This window comes from Gouania willdenowi, chromosome 2 (genome assembly GCF_900634775.1).
Source record: "Gouania willdenowi chromosome 2, fGouWil2.1, whole genome shotgun sequence".
Classification (NCBI taxonomy): domain Eukaryota; kingdom Metazoa; phylum Chordata; class Actinopteri; order Blenniiformes; family Gobiesocidae; genus Gouania; species Gouania willdenowi.
Genome location: NC_041045.1, coordinates 7,107,628 through 7,128,638, shown reverse-complemented (window position 1 = coordinate 7,128,638; position 21,011 = coordinate 7,107,628). Strand labels below are relative to the sequence as shown.

General features: G+C 41.8%; 2 protein-coding genes across 3 annotated transcripts; one reads left to right on the top strand and one right to left on the bottom strand.

The window, feature by feature from the left end:
- The first annotated feature begins 177 nt into the window (after positions 1-177).
- Positions 178-7,732, top strand: atg13 (ATG13 autophagy related 13 homolog (S. cerevisiae)). Of its 2 annotated transcripts, XM_028468484.1 has the most exons (18): positions 178-370; positions 1,301-1,381; positions 1,472-1,552; positions 1,647-1,766; positions 1,857-1,903; positions 2,495-2,635; positions 2,714-2,754; positions 2,839-2,935; positions 3,784-3,891; positions 3,988-4,081; positions 4,249-4,347; positions 4,945-5,049; positions 5,761-5,867; positions 5,946-6,087; positions 6,165-6,242; positions 6,385-6,492; positions 6,559-6,687; positions 6,756-7,732. In XM_028468484.1, the coding sequence occupies exons 2-18, from the start codon at positions 1,313-1,315 to the stop codon at positions 6,831-6,833; spliced, it is 1,644 nt and encodes a 547-aa protein (XP_028324285.1). In that variant the 5' UTR covers positions 178-370; positions 1,301-1,312; the 3' UTR covers positions 6,834-7,732. The 2 variants fall into 2 exon arrangements, with proteins under 2 accessions (XP_028324285.1, XP_028324293.1); XM_028468492.1 differs by lacking the exon at positions 4,249-4,347.
- Positions 7,733-8,663: 931 nt separating this feature from the next.
- kpnb3 (karyopherin (importin) beta 3) lies at positions 8,664-20,560 on the bottom strand. The gene is made up of 26 exons (XM_028468461.1): positions 20,398-20,560; positions 17,849-17,929; positions 17,123-17,315; positions 16,587-16,689; positions 16,419-16,515; positions 16,241-16,345; positions 16,055-16,177; positions 15,161-15,281; positions 15,011-15,098; positions 14,301-14,407; positions 14,093-14,217; positions 13,924-14,013; positions 13,158-13,331; positions 12,785-13,003; positions 12,623-12,706; positions 12,423-12,555; positions 11,730-11,851; positions 11,558-11,654; positions 11,304-11,476; positions 11,121-11,232; positions 10,997-11,052; positions 10,418-10,540; positions 10,129-10,348; positions 9,827-10,055; positions 9,593-9,734; positions 8,664-9,512 (listed from the first exon to the last, which is right to left on the bottom strand). Exons 1-26 carry the CDS (start codon positions 20,473-20,475, stop codon positions 9,426-9,428), a joined length of 3,282 nt encoding a protein of 1,093 aa, XP_028324262.1. The 5' UTR covers positions 20,476-20,560; the 3' UTR covers positions 8,664-9,425.
- Between the last annotated feature and the right edge of the window lie 451 nt (positions 20,561-21,011).

Genomic DNA, 21,011 nt, shown 5'->3' with positions numbered 1-21,011 from the left:
GTCTGAGCGTTCAGATTCGATCCAAACTAGCAAACCTTTTTTTTTTGTTTCATACTGACTCGTGTTACATTGGTAAAAAATTGCAAATATTTTTGTGGTATATATATTTAACGTGCGTGCTGTATTTTACATGATGTACAAGAGACCAACTTTTCCACTATATTGAGACGAAAGTGCCGCCAGGAAACGAGCGCTACCCAAACACGTCGACATGGAAAAGATAAACAACAGAAAGCTAGCAGGCTACCATTAGCTGCTGACGTTGTGTTTAAACATACATTTTACCGTCTGAGTCACTCCACTTCGAGTACTATTGCTATTAAGTGCACTTGTGCTGCTTCAAGACTTCGTCGCTAGGTGAATAGCGAATGTAAGTTTTGCATTTAATGAAAACGTGCATTTTTAGCCACTGGCTAACGTTAGCAGCTAGTCAGGTGGCTTACCTATTGGCATAAATTAAGTCTTTGTGGATTACTTCGTTATGTTGTATTTACTTTATCTGTATTATTGTAACCTGCTGTTTGATGTCACTGACGATGTTGTTTTGAATTAAGTAATTTATTAAAATATATTCTATCTGCTCTGCGGAGGCCTACTCGTTAGACGTCCACACTGTTTTTCACATTAATACTCGAAATTAAATCGTTTTCCATGAAGGTAAACACAAGGTTATGGAAGTACAGTCTTTAAAGGGGGAAGACTGCATTGATATTAGCTATTATTTGTGTAAAACAGTGGATGGCAATGCGTGTGTGCATGTTTATAATGCATAAAGTATTATTTATTATCCCATCAAAATATGTTATTCATTCTCGTAAGCGTGTTGAATCACAAGGCCATGGCTCAGTACCAGGTCATATGAATTATTCTAGCTTTTAGCATTTTATTTTGAAAATTTGCTAGGTCCCAGATGTTGCGTTTACTGCATTCTTCTGTCGAACGTCACAAATAAATACAAAACAAGAATTCAACAAAATAAATGAGGAAACACACTGCATTTACAAGAGTGTAGCTTTTAGCCGCACATTTATTTACATTGTTGTGTTGATCTAATCTGTACGCAGAATATACAAGCAGCGACAAAGTGATTTATAGCTCTAACAGTACACACACATTCACCAAAGCTGATAGAAACATGTTTATATGGAGTGCAATAGATCATCCATTAACACCAGACAAAAATAGATTTTTATGAAATACTAGCTACATAAAAGCTATGCTATTAAAATGTATTATAGCCATGCAAAACAGCTTCCCCCCATAAAGTTAGATGTGTTCTGCTTTGTTTGTGTGTTTCCAGGGTCGTGACAACATGGACGGTGACCTGAGTCTCCAGGATAAGAAAGACTTGGACAAGTTCATCAAATTCTTTGCATTGAAGGTGAAAAAAATCAATTTCCTGCAAGGATGAATAAAGCTTAGTTCTATATTATTAAGGGTCAAATGTGGTGCATTCTTTGTGTGTTTGCAGACAGTCCAAGTCATCGTTCAGGCTCGCCTCGGGGAGAAGATCTTCACCCGCTCGTCGTCCTCGCCCACCGGCTCTGACTGGGTAACCTTCTTTGCCCTTTTTGCACATTTTAACCAACGCGTTTACTCACGTGTTCATAGTTCCATGTCGTTGTTTTTTTTTTTTCTCCTGCCAGTTTAATTTGGCCATCAAAGACATTCCCGAGGTTACTCATGAAGCTAAGAAGGCTCTGGCTGGCCAGCTTCCAGGCATTGGGCGCTCAATGTGTGTGGAGATCTCCCTAAAGACCTCAGAGGTAAACAGAAGACTTACTGACATTCATAAATAACTGTTGAGAAGCTCAAAGTGCATCTCAGTCCACTGCTATGTCTTTCTGTTCCTGTAGGGAGACTCCATGGAGTTGGAAACTTGGTGTCTAGAGATGAATGAAAAGTTAGTATTTGGTTTTGTGCCTATTCTTGCTACAACTGCAAATAACCTATTTTTTCTATTATTTAATGTAGTTTGATCTTATTAATTTTAATTATTTAATTAAATTTTTATACTTTTGTAATTTTGTACTAAAATTTCTATGCTAGAAGAAGGATCTTGGTTTTTAGTCTTTTTTTTTGTAAAATAATTGTAGAAACAAATATACACTTCTATAATTGCAAACAAAATAATTTTTTTTAAACAAAAAACAAAAAAATATTCATTTTATTTTGATGGGGGAGGGAAATAGCAATATTTCCAGCGAGTTCATTTTGTCTTCTTTTCTGTAATAATATGTTAAGGTTTAATTTATTCAAAGCACTCAGTAGATGCCTCTGAGGAAGACTCACAATTGGCAGTCGAAACAAGTAAATCTCCTGAAAACAGTTGTCTGAATAAATGAAACCATAACATATGAAGAAACAGCAAAGTGTCAGTTTTTCTGGAGATAGAAATGTTGATGAACGATTTAAATCTTTAACGGTCATGTGGTCGTCGATGAGTTTAATGTTCTGGTTTGTGATTGGTCCGTGTGCTGTGTCGCTGCTGCAGGTGCGATAAAGACATCAAAGTGTCCTACACCGTCTACAACCGTCTGTCTGTCCTCCTGAAGTCTCTGCTGGCCATCACTAGAGTCACTCCTGCCTATAAACTGTCCCGAAAGCAGGGCCACGACTACGTCATATTATACCGGTGATCTGTCCTCTCACACCTCCACCTAAAGCTTTCAATTCTTTCACCTCTAACTGTCCTCTGTTCTGTTCTGTCCAGGATCTACTTTGGCGAGGTCCAGCTGACTGGATTAGGAGAAGGTACGGTAACTTTATTTGCCTGATGATGATGATAAATTATAAACGGGAAGTTGTCAGATGCTGACTGATGTGATGGTTGTTCAGGTTTTCAGAGCGTGCGTGTTGGCGTCGTGGGAACGCCCGTCGGCACGGTCACCCTGTCATGTGCCTATCGCACCAACCTGGCTTTCATGTCCAGCAGGTAACGTGGCCTTCAAAACTAAGTTGTAATTCATGAAGTTATAATCCCAACGTAACGCGCAAAATGTCAACAAAAGTACAGAAAATTATAACAAAGACAGACTAAACAACCACTTAAACACAAAATGACTACAAAAACAACAACATATACAAAAGGTCTTCAAAGACACGCAGAATGACAGAGAAAACACAAAATGACAACAATAACACAAAAATATAACAAAAACACACAAAGGCAACGAAAAAAAAATCATCATATTGACGAGAAAACAGACTAAATGAACTCAAAAACACACAAAATGTCTAAAAAGTCAGCAAGAAACTCACACGTAAAAAGACTACAAAGACAAAGCCACATTGTTCTCTCCTGTGCTAATGCTCAGATTGGTCTTTATTCTAAATGCTGACATGAATGTTGATAATGTGGCCCTCGGATCACATTTTGACAACATCAGTTCATGGCGATCCCATTGACTTTTTTTATTTCTTTAAAATTTGTTTTTGGATCATGTTCGTTCCGCTGTGTTACAAATAGTAGTAATAGAGTAGCTACTATCTGTGCACAAAGTGACAATGAGCACCAGCTCAGATATTTTTATACTGCATTTTATTTTAACTAGATGTATATTTGAGAAATTGAAAGTATAGAATACATATGTTTAAAACTGTATATCTATTTCTTCGATTTTTTTTTAATTGTGCAAAATAGATACATATTTTTATTATTATTATTATTGTTCATCTATTTTAAAATTAAAATGTAATTAAAAATCTTATTTTTTTATTTAAAAAAATTAAAAAATATATTATTATTTAAAAGAAATGTATTATTTTTGTGTTCACTCACAGGCAGTTCCAGCGCTCGGCTCCGATCACTGGGATCATCGTGGATCACTTTGTAGATCCTCCGTTCAACAGTCAGCGACCGCCCACCATGGGACACCCCTGCAACTACAGGTGAACTAACCACACTTTACATTCACACTTTGAACAAAATATGTTTATCCTTGTCTGTGTGTGTGTGTGTGTGTGTGCGCGTGCGTGTGTGTGCAGAGCACCAGACGATGAGGAGGGAGGACCGTTTCCAGGAGTCCAGGACTCACAGGAGGTGTGCACCACCTCCTTTTCCACCTCTCCTCCCTCTCAGGTAAGTGAGCGCCCTTTGGCTCCTCCCCCTCTCCTCCTCCTCTCCTTTATTCCAGTCACTTTGTCTTTTTTTTCTTTTCCAATGCTTGTTTTTCACCCCCTTGCTCTTTTCTCTGTGTTTTTCTTCCTTTTGTTCTTCTTTTCCTCCCTCTCTTATTTCTATATCAGTGCGTGTGCACGTTAAGTCCTTCTCCCTCTAAGCTATCTAAGCCCCTCCCACTGGACAGTCTGCAGATTCCAGTGGCTCCTGGACTTGTCACTCACACTGTGAGTTTTGTACTGGCTTTTGTTTAACTGTGTGTGTGTGTGCGTGCGTGTGTTGTTGTTTGTTCTTTATTTTCTATATTTAACCTGAACACTAAAGTCTTCTCTTTAACTTTCGCCTGGAAATAAAATGGGGTCGCCTGAAATGTCTAGTAATAATTAAAAAAAAAAAACTGATTAAAATTACATTTTTAATATTTTTTTTTTTCAGAGAATTTAATTTAATTTGTAGAAAATGTTTTTATTCATCTATGTTTTACAATTAAAAAAAACAATACATAATATCACAGAAATAGATATACAGTGCAGAAAGCCCAAAGAGCTTAAATAATGATAATCATAATTTTTATATATAAACACCACACATAATGTCAAACAGCTGTATTCTATACTTTCACTTTCTTAAATATAAATAATTAAAATTAAATGCACTATAAAAATATCTGAGCTGGTGCTTATTGTCGTGTCTTCTGACTCTCCCTAATCATCTACCGTACATCACATCAATTTATTGATTATTTAACCTCAGTTTGATGCTGCATGATGGCAGCTGAAAGTGTCGTGTTTTCTCCCAAATAACTGGTCTCGTTCCGTCTCTAGCTCTACGCTTCCAGGTTCTCTCAGCAGCAGCAGCCTGCAGCTCCTGTATCTCCTGTAGCTCCAGGAACAGCTGAACTCTGTCATCCTGCTGCCAACGCAAACCAGGTGATGCAGTGAACTGAAGCATTCCGTGTATTCTTTTGTATTATCATCATCATCATCGCTGTAGTTTTCTGTGTACTTTCTCATCTTGTCCTCATTTTTGTCCGATAACCAGTCCCTCAAATTTGGTCGGACTTTACTGACCAGGCTGCCCCAGCGTACAGAATATTCAGGACAAATGAGCTCTATGCTCTGGTGTTTTCATAAGTTTAACAGTTATTCATTGATTAGCAAAATTTAATTAAAATGTATCCATTCAAACCTATTAGACCAGTGATATCACTGGGATTATACTGACTCTGAGGATTTATATACTGACTCTGAGGATTTATATACTGACTCTGAGGATTTATATACTGACTCTGAGGATTTATATACTGACTCTGAGGATTTATATACTGACTCTGAGGATTTATATACTGACTCTGAGGGGTTATATACTGACTCTGAGGGGTTATATACTGACTCTGAGGGGTTATATACTGACTCTGAGGGGTTATATACTGACTCTGAGGGGTTATATACTGACTCTGAGGGGTTATATACTGACTCTGAGGGGTTCTGCTTTTGCTTCCTCAATTGCATTTTCTCTGTTTAAATGTAGTTTGTCTAGTAATTAATATTTATTTCATTTTATATTTCTATTCATATATGTGTGATTTTCATGAATGCTTCTGACAGTTTTTGCGTTAATTTAACTCTTTTTTTTAACAGATGTTGTATCCTGTGAAGGAAGGTGGAGTTGCATCATCGCCTGCTCCTCCAGCTCCAGGAGCCGACGCCCACCTGGCAGACCCCGCCCCTAATACTCCCTGCAGCAGGTACTACCCCCCCCCCCCCCCCCGACTCCTCCATGTGGCGTGCCTCTCGTGCTCCACTCTCATGATGTCATTTCTTAGCGGTGATGATGACGGCCTGTCTCAAAGTGGAGAGCGCCACCGAGATGAGAGGAGGCGGAGCCTAACCCCCGCCGACCCCTTAGAGTTCCTCAATACGTTTACCAGGAAGGTCGGAGCTTTTGTGAATAAACCCAACGCACAGGTTTGTTACATGACTCTAGAACTGCTGTTATTTTCTTTAGCAGTGCACTGACTGTGTGTGTGTGTGTGCGTGTGTAGATGACAACAGGCTGCCTGGACGTGCCTTTCTCTGCTTTAATCCCTCGAGTCCTGGAGTCAGATGATGTCGATCCATTGGTAAATTTTTGAATTTTTTGAGTCATTTTTGTGTGTTTTTGCTGTTTTGTATGTTTCCTGTTGTCCTTTTGTGTATTTATTTGGGGGTGCTGCTCATATTTAAGCTCACATCTGCACTAATGTTTATTGTTTTGTTGTCCAGGTGCATCCTCCAGACTCCCCTCCCTGCCCGTCGCCCCTGCAGGCCAGCCTTCACTCTGAGAGCTCGGAGGGCTCGGGGCAGCAGGAGGACTTTGTCATGGTGGACTTTGTAAGTGTACGTGTAGGTAACAATTAAAAAGCATCGATCGACACTAAGCAGCATCTCCCCGTGCAGCGTCCTGCCTTCTCCAAAGACGACCTGCTGCCCATGGACCTGGGAACGTTCTACAGAGAGTTCCAGAACCCTCCGCAGCTCGCCAGCCTGTCGCTCAACATCAGCTCCCAGTCTATGGCCGAGGATCTGGTAATTCATGAACTCGTTAGTCGGACAGGAAGTACAGCTGCTCATTGACGCTCTTGTTTGCTCTGCAGGACTCGCTGCCCGAGAAGCTGCGCATCTACGAGAAAAACATCGACGAATTCGATGCGTTCGTGGACATGCTCCAGTAGAGGAAAGACATGGACTTTAAGGGAAAAAAGAAAAAACACACGTAAAATGGAAATTAATTAATGAATGATTGCAGAGAAGATGATGATTTCTGATCCTTCCAGCTTGTAGATATGTCTTCTGTAAATACAGTAACACACACAAATACAACATTCATTAACATTAATCAGGTCACCTGTGTCTGATTCACACAGCAGGCTTTACATAGAAGATTTAAACCAGTGGTTCTCAACTGGTGTCACCCACGTTTTGCCACGATTATTAAATCTCGACCCACTTTTTTCTTCTTTTTTTTTTAGAATTCAACCAATCAAAAATAGCTGTTGAAAACACACACACATATAATCTTTTCTAAAACATAAATCTATATATTTTCTTGTGCAACTTGCAAGTCCAACATGAGGGACATTAAGTATTTATTTTTGACCAGCTGAACGCAACCCACCAGTTGAGAATCACTGATTTTTAGCCTTTCACAGAGAATCCGATAGAAAAACCGCGACATTTTCCTTCGCTAACAGTTGGTGATAGAAGCCTCTGCACCGTTACTAAACGTCTCTATTCTGCTCTGCTAGTGTTTCCCAGCTGGTCTGTGGATTCAGTCCCAATGCTGTAGCTGCAAGCGTTCACCCTCACGTGCACAGAAAGCACATCTCCATGCTAGTTGTGAATGTGCACAGGTATAATCCAGCCTGCTTGTGTCAGTCAGGGGGAGGTTTAGAGCTGAGAGTTGTGTCCCTGCAGGATTCTTTCTCCCTTGTTGCTGGGCTGCTGTGCTAGCCTCCATGCTAATTCATTAAGGGGTGATTGTTTCCAGCTGACGGAAGCAAAAGTCATTGGCTGAGAAGCTTGAATCAGACTTCAGTTGGTGTAGACGTCCAATAAAGCATGATTACCCTGATGGGTCTCCAGTTCAGTTCATTGTGTCGCCATGTGAAGGTTAGAAACACCATGCGGCGCTGCACAAAGCACGTTGTCAAAGATGAGGTGAGTAGTACAAGCAGCGTTTACTTTAGCGTTTCTCACTAGATTTTGATTTATTTGTTGCAAAAGCCGAGAAAAAAAGAAAAAAAAACCTGGATTATTTAAAATGTTGAATGACAGTAAATAATTTATGCAGGTGTGACAGGTGGCACTAATTGTGTTTGGGAGCCAATAGGAAATATTGTCTTTAGATTCCATGTTACTTTAAGGATGAAAATTGTTAGTTATTAAACTATTTAGCAAACTGAAAGCTCTATGGAGATGTGGTGATGGAAGTTAAAAAAAAAAAAAAAAAACATGCTGATATTTACATTTTATACAGCCTGTATCATCATATAGGACTTAAGCTCTTAGCATCAACACAATATATTAATCAATTTATCGCTTTTTAGATAAAAATCTATGTTTCCTTTAGGATGTCATTAGTAAATGAAAGGATTGCATTAATGTGTAAATATCCAGCTTCGTAGTACAAGCCCCAAGATACTGGGTCAACATGTCTAAATTAGAAACAGTAAAAGTATAATACCCAGAATAAGTTTTAAATGCTTTACCTAATTGTCTGTAGCCTTTAAAGTAGTTACAATACCTGGATGTAATGATAATTTTTCTTTAGTCAATTTTCTTTTAAATATATTTTTACTGTATTTTACCTTTTTTATAATTTCTACTTGGAGCCACCTCTAAAGGTTAAAGTGATTCTTTTGGAGGCGTTTAATATTATATTTAAGTTTCAATCTCAATAAGGAGACGGGAGAAAAAAAATAAATAGATTATTGAAATGTTTTGCCCCAGGATAAAAAGACAAGAGAATGAACACAATCAAATGAGCCAAATTAATTTAAAACTCATGGTTTTCTGGATAATTTTATTGGTGTATTCTTAGGAATTACATCACGTTGATGTTAATGCAGACTTGATTTAAACGTTACATCCATGTGGTCATGTGATCACAGACTAACGTTCAGTGAACCAGGATGACAGAAAGCTCTTTAACCCATTATTGTTTCTCCCAAACAGATCATGGAAAGTATTCTATTTATAAATTCTACAGTTAGCCACTGAAACATGCCAGTATTTTATTTTTTTAACTGTAGCCTCTGACGCTGCAGCAGAGACCAGAAACCTCCCAGTTTATCACTGGGAACCAAAAAAATAAAAATACAAGAAAAATAATTCACAGGAGACAGGCAGTGGTTGCCCAGTGTGCATCTTCACCTCAGTTACTCAGTCCATCTGAACGTCCAGTCCCCACTAGGGCCCTTGGGCCCTGCAGTCCAATGAGTTTGTGTTGGGTAACTTGGGCGTGGTGGCGAGACGAGTCACATACCAGGAAGAATCTAACGCAAGACAGAACAACTGCTAGGCTTCTTTATTCCCATTTCCATCTCAAAAGCAAATGGCCAATGTTCATCTCTTCAACCGGCTCCCTCTGCTGGCTGAATGTGGGCGGGGTCAGATCAAGGAGGTGGTGTTTTGGAGGGAGGAAGACGGTACCCGTAACCATTACAGGTCAGGAGGAGGAAGAGGGCGCTGACGGAGATCCAGGAAGTCGACTTTTCTTCACAGGTTGTTTGAAAGAGTGGGGGAGGGGGGCCTGGGGGTGGGGCTCAGGCAGTGTTCAGTAGGTCCTGAATGGCTTTCTGCTGCGTCTCGTTCAACGCTGCAACGCACTGCGTCCACAGTCCTGCCGACACCTGCACAAGAAGACAAGAAAGCTTTAAATAAAAGTGACTCTGAAGCAGCTTTAGGACCAACAGTTTGATTATTAGCTCACCTGCACTTGACGGATGACGTTAGCGAGCCTCTTGCTGCACGCGTCTTCACTTTTAACGGCCTCGCTTGCGACACCGTCGGCGATGATGAGGAAGATCTTGGGCAGGTTGGAGTTGTCTGGGCCCAGGACGATGGGGTTGTTGCTGCGTGAGAAATAAAAAGCATCTCAGTCTTTAATAAGCGCACATCGATCTATCCCTTTATATTCCTACGTAATCTTTCACGCCGTCCCCACCTCTCAATGAGGTCACACAGGAAGTCAAATGTGTGCGCCGCCTCTTCTTTGTCCTCGTTGAGCGGCAACCAGCTGATCCAGTGAGGAAGGACTTCGCTCACGTTGACGCACTCCGGCCGAAACTTCATGACCTTCCCGACGGCTGAGATGCAGTTCTCTGTGGCGCTGGCGTTCTCTTTGGAGCGTGAATCTGGGGCTTGGATGACTCTGACCAGCAGGGGGAGCGCCTCTGCAATAACACACAACTTTAAAGATGCTGAAAGCCACACCTCCATCCTTTCCACCCTAGGGCGTGGCTTCACCTGTGCAAAACGGCCGGTAACTCTCCCCTCCAAACTGGGCCATGACGCCGACGCCGTACGCGGCCGCCTGTCTCACCTCGGGGCTGGTGTCACACAGCGACTGCATCATGGGCCGCAGGAAGTACTCAGCGTATTTAAAGGAGGAGGGGCTGCAGTGCTCCAGCACGTCGTCAAAGATGCACAGACCCCACTGTCTGTCCGCCCACGGCCTGTTGGGAGACTGAAGACCAACAGCTGCCGTCATGACAACGGCCCTTTAACGTCTGCTGGCGCTGCGTTAGCTACCCACCGTTAGCTGCACGATGAGATGCAGCAGCTGCTCGAACCACGGTAGAACTTTCTCTTTGTAGCTGCTGAACACCGAGTGAAGGATGTCGGACATTTTGGTGAGAATGTAAACGTCGTTTTCATCCTGTGACGAGCAAAAACACTTCATTTACACCCAAGAATATGCTCAGGTTGCATTTATGCAGACAACTTTTTTTTTTTAGGAAATTTTGTGATTTTTATCATTTTGTGTTGAGTCATTTGTTGCCCTTTAATGTGTTCTTGGAGTCATTTTGTTTTTTCTTCATGTGTGATAAATGTATATTTTTGTTACTCGTGTATTTTTGGAGCCATTTTGTTGTCCTTTTGCGTAACTATTGTGTATTTTTACAATCAGTTTTTTTAAACTGAGGCCTTCACTCATCGCTTTCTTGTGTCCTTTTAGTTCTTTCTGGGCGTGGCCTACTTGAGTTTTCGCATGCGGACACAAGAAAGCAATCAGTCGATGCCTCTGAGGAAGACTGACAATTGGCAGTTGAAATGTCAGGTGATCTAAGTACATTTCCTATGCTGTAATGATTACGTGTTCTGTCAGACCTACCTCGTCCTGTAGATTCTCCTCCACCTGCTCGTCGTAGTCTTCGTCCTGTCTCTTAGCTGATGATCACAGACACCATCAGGGTCATTAGCTCAGATTAGTGAACAAGCGCTGAGCTCAAACTCACCCTGTCGGAGCTCCTGGTTCTTAAAATGCTCCTCCAGCTTCCCCTTTAAGATGCCACCGAGCTCCTCAAAGTGCTCGTTGCTCAGACAGCCGTCGCCCATCAGCTCCACACACTGAACACACACACAAGCTCATTTACAGCCTCTGTCCACAAGCCTGTTACCATAGCGATCGACCTACCTACCTTTGCAAAGGAGTGCATGATTTCCGAGAGCACGTCTGAGTCTGGCTCCGTGCCGATGGCCTTGATGAGTGCGTCGCACATGAAGCGCCACATCTCAGTCAGGTAATCCGGCCCCCGCACCCGCGCACACTCCAACAGCAGAGGCATGGACTCGGCCGCTGCCACGCGCACACGTACAACAGTCAAGGTTTACGCCACACACACACACACTCAACCTTTTGACTTTTACAGCGAAGAAGAAAACAAAAGGATATCATCATGAAAGTAGAACTTGAGCAGAGGAACCATCAGCTTCACCACCTGCTCCGTGTACTCCACAAAACAATCCTTCAGCTCTTTAGCGTAACACACCTAGGACAGAAACACAGTACGGTGTCATACGTGTGACGTCGCTGCAGGTGGAGCTTCTCCGTGACCGTGACTCACCAGCATCTGACACGCCGTGGCCTTCTCCTCCAGGCCGGCCGTCTTTATTCCAAAGCTCTGCTGGTCTCCCAGGTTCACAAACTCCCAGCCGTCGTCCTCTGATATGTTCTCCATGTCCTGGGCTGCACGAGAGACGCTCGTTAAAACATGTGTTAAACTCAAGGCCCGGGGACCAAATTCAGCCCTTTGGAGCATCCAATTTGGCTCGCAGGAGAAAGTATAAATAAATAATTCTGTAAATCAAACTCAAAATTATTCACAGGGGCTTGCATTTTTCCCATTTTTAATGTTAAACAGTTGAAATTTAAAGGATTTTGTAAGAATTTAGTTTTTTTTCCTCAATGGCATTTGTTAGTTAAATACAAATTAGTCAAAATGAAAGTAAACATCCTGTTGGGACTGATATCTGTCACTTATTGATTGGATAATGTCAGTTATTTACATATTTTGTATTTTATTTATAAGTAAAAGTGCAAACTATGGCACAATAATGTTGAAATTATTCATTTTAACATGTAAAATCTGTGGCCCACTTGAGATTAAACGGCTCCATATTTGGCCCCTGGACTAATATGACCCCTGCCACTTAATAATAAAAACATTAAATATATCAAATCATTAAGTTTTTTTTTTCCCCCCACAAATATAAAGCCCTACAATGTAGTGAATTAGATACTCATCCCTGTGACTTACTGTCAAGCAGCGCCACCTCTGGTTTGATGGACGCGGTCTTCATCAGGGGCCCCATCACCACAGGAAGGTACTGCTGGAACTCCTTCCCCAGGATCTTACACATGCGTGCCCAGGCTGAGATCATGTAGGAGATCTAGAAAGAAGTTCACAAGTTCAGGTACACAGATGAGACGCCACCAAAGAGACTCCACCCCTCCTACCTGAGGATCGTCGTCCTCGAGGTCGTTAAAGTCCGTCTGGGTTTTCAGGAGCAGCTGCATCACTGCGGACGCGTCAGGCATGAACTGTTGGGACAGAACGTGTGAATGTGAGTCCGAGTGAAGCAGCTGGATCCGTACCAGTCCCACTCGGCGTGAGCGCACCTTCTCCTTTCCCACAGCGAGCCCGATCAGGCTGATGCACTCGATGGTTTTGCCACGAAGCAGACGCAGCTCCTTCTGGACGGCGTTCTCCACGATGTGTTTGAGCGACGGCATGAACACTTCGTAGTACGGAACAAACTTCTCCTCGGCCGTGTCGGCCACGGAGGCGATGGAGGTGACCACCTGCTCCAGGACCAGTTTGGTGCCTTTCTCGATCAGCTGAGGGCGATTCAGGGAGACACTCAGGAACCACGCGGAGATCTCGGTAGGTGTACGTAACGATTTGAACATTTTCTTGGATTGATACGTTAAGTGCGCAGTAGAATTTTTTTTTTTTTCTTCCACCACTACATGACGTGTAGCCTCTCATTACCTCCTGCAGTTTGGCGACCATGATGACGTTAAGATGCTGCACCAGGCTGCCCAGGTAGGGGACGAGCAGCGACTTGGGGCAGTCCTCTGTGAAGTTGATGAGGGCGGCGGCGGCGTGCGCCTGCACCCGGGGGTTACTCTGGTCCTCCATGGTTTGAAGCAAAGCACCGATTACCTGAAAACCAACAGAACTCATTTATTGACGTGATCCTTTTACTATCACGTAATTTATAAATTACAATTGTAATTGGAAAAAATGTTGCACTTGGAATTGCAATTTAATTGGAATCGAGTTCAGATAATTCCCTTTGTAATTTACAGTTTAATTAAACGCTTATACATATGTGGTTGACAGACACTGTCGGTTTCCTTGAGGATAATTTTACCATTAAAAATAAATTAAATACTCACAACCACACCAAAAATATTAATACCAATATTATCATTGATTAGGAAGCGTAACAATGTAACCACGAGATGAGAAACAAGTGAAATGATTGATAATATTGTTTAGTGTATTTTACATCTGATTTAAGACATAACTGTAACAGATGCTAACACAAGACAAAGGTTATGGCTTATTTATTAAAGGCTCAATAATTGTGATTAATTGTACTTTAATTATAGTAATTGAGAACATAATTAAAATTTACTTTCAGGGGAAAAACAATCATTTTAATACTGACTGGAAAAAATACCAGTCACAATCATAATTGAACATGTAATTATAATATTTAGTTTAATCCCTCTGTGCTCGTCTTTTTTACCTTTTCGTGGAATTTCTTCTGGAAGGTTGGAGCGAAGTCTGTGGCCATCTGACCAATGGCGTTGCAGGCAGCGTAGCGCACGCGTGGATGCTGCGGATGAGAAACGCATAAACATCACCTCAGAGCTTGTGTCAACACTTGCGTTTCCATGGCGACCGCCCTTCGTTACCGGGTCGGTGCAGAAGATGAGGACGAAGCTGACGATCTCCTGGAGGATGGCCTCCATCTGCTGGTGGCAGCCCTCGCCGATGGCCGACAGCGCCATCAGGCCAGCGTGGCGGTACTTCCAGTCAGCTGGACACACACAGGATACAAAACGTGAGTTTAACGAAGACAAATAATAAAAATGTGTGTTTTTAAATTAGGCGACCACTCACGATTCTGCAGCATCTGCATGATGTGCTGTTTGATCATTGGCAGGACGATCTTTCCTCCCAGACCACACGCGATTCTGTCGAGCGCGCTCTCACCAGCAACAGCATTACTGAAAAAAAAAAAAACTAATTATTCATGTTCAATTATAAATATGTTGACCAGCATTTTTTTTACAATTACAGTTCAAATTATTTTTCACCTAAAAGTTAATTACATTCAGTTACTAAAGTTCAAATTCACAATTACTAGCCTTTAATAAATAACCCAATAAAATGTAACATTCCTCTTTGGATAGCATCTCTTATGATAACGGATCAGTTTTCAACCACATCTTAATTCAACTATAGAATACAGTTAAAATATCATCCAAGTTGTTTTTAATCTATTGGTTACCTTGATAATCTTCCTTATAATTGAAAATATTGGTATTAATATTCTTGGTGTGGGTGTCTGAAATCTAGGTGTATACTGACAGTTCTCTTGAGGGTCATTTTATTATTGAAAATAATTAATAATTGAGCCTTTTTTCTGACAGGTTTTGGGAAAACTTGATATGAAACATGTTTTATTGATTAACTACTTATGTGTAAGCATAGAACTAACATGGTTTGTCACTTATATGTAAATTATCTGAACTCTAAAAAAATCCGCTGTTGTAATAATTACGTCATAATTGTAAAGAATTATGAATGATGTGATTCTCCTTCCATACCTGTCAAAGTCGTCGTCCTCCAGCTCGTCAGCCATCGCCCACTCCTCGTCGTCCTCCAGGTCCACCATCATGGCCAACATCTGAGGCACTGAAAGCACAAAGCAACGTCACAGCCAGCCACACGTCACGGATGGTTCTCAGGGGCCTCACCGCTCTGAGCTACGATGGCCGTGTGTTTCCTCAGCATGGCTGCTGCCGTCTCCGACAGCGTGACGATCACTTCCAAGGCCAGCTGCCTCTGCATGTTGGTCAGGTTGGTGTCTGCACACAGCTGAGGATCCACAGACGGGTTAGAGCAGGGGCGTCAAAACACATTTTAGTTCAGGGGCCAAATACGGACCAGTTGGATCTCAATTAAACATCATTGTGCCCTCGTTTTCAATATCACTTCAAAAATTCTTAATTTTGTTACCAATTTGTGTCATTTAGTGAAATTGTGAGAAATATTGAGTTCTTTCCACAATTTGCAATTAAAAATGACTGCATTCATGCAATATAAACAAAGGAAAAATGCAAGCCCCTAAAAATCATATTGAGTTTAATTAAAATTTGTGAATTTGAGATATTTACAACTGGATTATTTGGTCATTTATACAATAAATATCTTCTCTGTAATTTTTTTCTGTCTCCTGTGGGATGGATTTGGCCCCCAGGCCTCAAGTTTCACACACATGGGTTAGAGGAAACTAGGGGTGTGCGTTGCCATGATACAATTTACAACATCCCGATGCTAAACAATACAATATATATTGCAATATTAACTTTACAAGCAGAAAATGGTATGAAATAACAAGTGAATGGTAACTAAGTGTAATTCAACTTTCAATATCAAAAAAAAAAAAAAAAAAAAAAAAAACAAGTGCTATGTTTATCAAACTGTCAGTTTAAATAAGGTCTGTGGTTCACCTACACCTCGTGGGCGTGCCATATATACAATTTAAAAAAAATCGATTTGGACATTTCTTACATCATTCATAAATCACACTTAAATATGTTTTTCTTACACCCTTAGAGTAAACCTCAGACGACAGAAATCCAACAGACCTTGAGGCAGAGCTGCAGCGTTGCCTCAAGGTTGGGTCTCAGGTACTTCGGTGCTGTGTCGGCTATTTCCACCAGAGATTTCAGCACCGAGTCGTCTCCCTGGTAACTCGACTCATTCACCGCCTGAAACCAAAACCCCACATGATCACTTCTGATTCCATCCCCCTAATGTGCAGAATCGTGTACCTGCAGGATGCCTGGCAGCAGATCAGCAAAGTGTTTGAGCAGAGCCGTGTTGCCCTCGTTTGACAGAACAAAAGACGCAGCGGCTCGAGCCGCCAGGGTTCGGATCTGCAGAAGAAGAAGAACGGCGGTGAGCCAATAGGCTTTCAGAACCTCGTCGTCTCCTGAGGTAAAGCCTCACCTGTGGGTTGGCCTGGTCCTGCATGCACTGGACTAACATCCTCTTAATGACCTCCATGTAGTGCTGCTGCTGGTTTCCAAAGATTCCAGGAAAGTTCCTGCAAGTCAGAAGGAGGAGGAGCCTCAGGCGTTGCTGCACCTGTAGGATTACTGTGTGAACTCCACTCACCAGAAGATGTGCAGGGCAGCTTCTCTCAGCCCCACGTTGTCCGAATTCACAGAGTCGAAAAGAAACTTGAGCAGCTCGGGCCACTGGTTGTTCCCGTCGTCATCTAAAGCAAGGTATGGTAACATTATTTATATCACGCTTTTCATACAGAAGGTAATTAAATGTGCTTTACATGATCAAAAAGTGCCACAGAAAACATTTAACAGCCAAAAAAAATCAATAAGAACATTAAAATCACCAGTATAACCATTACAATCAACAATAACATGATTAAAAATCTCCCTCGCAGTCATACGTAGTAGATGAAGTGTCTTTAACTTGGATTTAAAAATGTTCCCATTGGATGCTGACTTTAGCTGTGAGCTCTGGGCTCCACTATCTGACCTGTGTCCATAGATATGAGAGACCTGCTGCGTTCAGACCTGACAAACATCTCACTGATGGATTCTGGACTAATGTGCTCTGACCTCAAAGAAAAACCATCTCATGAGCATTGGTCACAGCGACTCCAGGCTGGGGGAGGGGTGTGTGATTACCGATGAGGTTGCGGGACAGCTCCGCCGCGATGTCGCACACCTTCTTGCGAATGTTGGGCGAGGTCTCCTGCTGGATGCTGGTGAGCAGCTCTGTTTTGACGGCCGTCTGCATCTCCACGGTCAGGCCCTGGTAGATCTCGTCAAAGGAGGAGGAGAGGAGCCGCCGCAGCAGCACCGCCGCCATCTGTTTGACCTGGAAACACAAGAGACGGTCTGTAGAAAGCAAACCAGCTCCAGGAGCCATCTGAACCACGGTTTGGGGTCAATTACAATTGTAATCACAGGTGATTTAAGACCCGTTATCATAAGAGATGCTAACAGGAAGCTAACACAAGAGGAAGGTTAACTTTTATTAGGTTCTGTATTTCAGGCTCAGATAAAAAAATTATTGCAATTGAAAAAAAAAAAAAAAATGCTGGTCACTGTAATTAAACACTGATAATTGAGAATGTAATTGTAATTGACCCCAACCCTGAGCCGATCGTCCGTCCACTTGCCCAAGACGCTAAAAATAACATCCTGAAGCACGAGGCCTTTAGAGTAAACATTAACCTCCCAAATACCAGCAGAGTGACTCAGGCCCCGCCCCTGCTGTCAGGATGTGGACTTGCATGTGGTGACGGATTCCATTCCAAGCATAACCATCAGTGACGCAACTTTTCAAAAGAGCCACACCTCGGTGATGTAAAGAGGAAACCGTCATGAAGCAAGAAGAGTTTGACAAACCTCCTCAGCAGCAGAAGCATCTCTGATGGCCTGCAGCAGGAACGTGATCTTGTTCTGACCCGGGATGGTGTCGTACGTTTCCTGGAAGAGAAAAGACAGACGCTTTGTTGTAAATCTGGCCCTTCAGACCAGTGGCTCGTTGTCCGACTACAACATTTTGCTTAGAATTCTGTGAAAAAAGCATAATGATGGAATTAATGAGTGATAAAACACGCTTTACTGTTGAATTCCATTTATTTACAAAAATTCGATTCTTTATTTAGTGCCTCGTGGTTAGATTTCTATAGTTTATCATTTACAGTCATCTCCCTCCTAGTGTGGGACCAAGACTGACTCTTGTATTTTCAGTTAATGTATAAATTAGATATAGTCACATACGTGTACATATAAACAAAATGTGTTCTCTGCATTTGACCCCGAGGAGCAGTTTGGGGGTTAAGGGACTGAGATTTGAACCGGTGACCCTCCGATTATCAGCCCACTTCTTTCACCACTAAGCCACCACAGCCCCTGAATGTTATTCTTGGTTGTTCCCGATATTTGTGTATTTTCCCCCTCATTTAGTGTCTTTGTTGTTATTGTGTGTATTTCACATAATCCTGCAGAAACGAATATCTGTCACTTATTGCCTTACATATTTTATGTATCATTTATACGTCATGTCAAGTACAAACTTGCGGACATTAATGTTGAAATTGCTCGTTTTCCCGCCCAAAATCTCCCCAACAAACGGAAACTGTACAGTGTGGGGTCACATCAGGACAGATGTGCAGCCTATATAAGGCAGCATGTGGGTTCTCAGGTCTTCACAGGCGAGTCAGCGTCCGTTATTGTGCATCAGAGAGAGCAGAGGTTCAATGGAGGCTGAAATCCAATGAGCTTAACGTGTAAAGGAAACCGCTGACAGTCGCTCAGAAGAAGCTCCGCCCTCAGAAAGTAACGCCCCGAGTCCCGAGAGCATGTGAGATCCCAGTGCTACATTAGCACCGCTGGCTTATGTTTCACTGTGTCACACTTAGGAAAGTTGCATTTCCATTCAAACTCTAAATCAGAGTAATATTCCTGAAAAAACGTTGTCTGAACAAATGAAACCTTCACATTATTTTAAGATGTGTTAATTCCTGTGAATCCGATCTAAAGTGCATTCTACTACATCACATATGATCCAACTTTGGTCCGTCTGTTCCTCAAATCTCTCTGCAAATCAGGCTAAGACTGACCTGAGACTTTCAACATGGCTGCTGCTTGGGTCAAGGGTTGCAAAGTCTGATTGGTTTGGACTGCAGTGATGCCGTTCATGAAAGTATCTTAAATGCAGCTTTGCAGAGCAGCTCAATGTTGACAGGTAGTCATGGTAACTAACTACTTCCACCACATACCCTTTAATTATCCTCAAAACAGAAACCCTTCAGAACACTTTCAAATATCACGCTGTTGCATGACTGTTTTTGCTTTTTCCCCAAAGGCTAAAAAAGCAAAAGGCACCAGTGGTAGTGGTACTTTCACACGAGTGAAACGGGGTCTCTCTATTTAGTCCAGGGGATAAATATAGATGAAGTTGTTATATAAATCAATCAAATCCTTCTTAAAATTTTAGCAACTTTCTACGTGTTTCATTAGAAATTTGACTTTTAAACGCAATTGCCTCTGAAACTTAATATTCTTGTGTTTTACTTAGTCAGATGTTTTTCCCATCAGATTTAGTCTATGCAAAGTCAGTTTGACACATTTGATCTACAGTTATCATTTCATAGATATATTTTATAAATCCAACACAGACACTATTTATCATAACTCTGTTACAGATATTTTCTTTTAAAAAAAAAGTACATTTAATAAATATATTACAAATAGAGATACAAACATACTAATGTGGGGTGAGCAGAGCCCCACTTTGATTGAATCACAATATTACAATAGTGACCTCTGATCACCTATTGTCGTGATGACTATCACCATGGCAACCTAGTTAAATGTTGAATGAATACTTTATATCCAACAAGATGTAAAATAAATGACGTAGTATACACAACATGACATACTATTTATGTTTAAAGTAAATAATAGACTGAAATAAGTTAAAAATGACTAATACACAACAAGTCACAGATTGTGTAATGTTGAGGTTAATCATAACTTGGAAGAGGTCACGTGTTCCTAAACTCTTCTTCTACGGGAGACTCCCTGTCGGAGGCTAACTTCAGTGTTCCACAGTCAGCTGTGGTCCACAGGTCTGTTTGTGGCTCGTTCCCTGAGCATCAAACCGGCCCAGCTTCACACAGACACGCCAACACGGCCATTAAACCCCGCCAGGCCTCGATTTCTCAACATTTTTGCTTATTTCACCCAACTACGCCACACGGCGGAGGTAGTTAGCCGTGTTAGCCTTAGCTGCTGCTCCGTGCTTTGCCTCACATGCACGTGTGTTACCAAGACTGACGTGAGCGCCCTGGTAGGCGGCTAGCTTTAGCTAGCTCTACACCGAGCATATTTACAACACCACGACGCTGTGTCAGCCGTGAGAACAGCCCAGGTCGTCCGCTTCTTACCTCTGCCGGCTTCCGGACGTTGTTGTCCGGGCTCATCAAGTTACCCAGCAAGAGGTAGAACTGCTGCTGTTCCGCCATTGCAGTGAGATCCAAAAAGAGCAGGCGGTGGAGAAGAGGAGAGATGAACCGGCACTGCCTGCTCAGGTCACACAATAACGTCGACCTACGATTGGTTAGCTATATCCCAAGTGCTCGCCTCTCATTGGACCAGGCGACTCCACTTCAGGCCACACATGCACTCCGTGCGATGATTGGACATCGTCAACACAGGAAAGTGAATGGGGCATTCCTATTGGCTGCGTGTGAACTATCAAAGCGCGGGAGTTTATTGTGCCAATGTGTGGGGGAAAAAGTATCAACAATCAGAGTAAATTATGACTTATTTTAAATTGTAAAACTACTATGTTCTATTTTACGTAACGTACGCTGCCTCTATGGCATACATGGCATATATATATATATAAACGTAAAAAAAAAAACAACAAACAAAAACCATAAAAACCTTGAATAGAAATGTGATGGCATCGTTATATATTTTTGATTTGCTATCTTATCTATGTTAAATTTAACTATTAAAAAAAACTCTCAATTAGAATGAAAGCCTTTAATTTTAA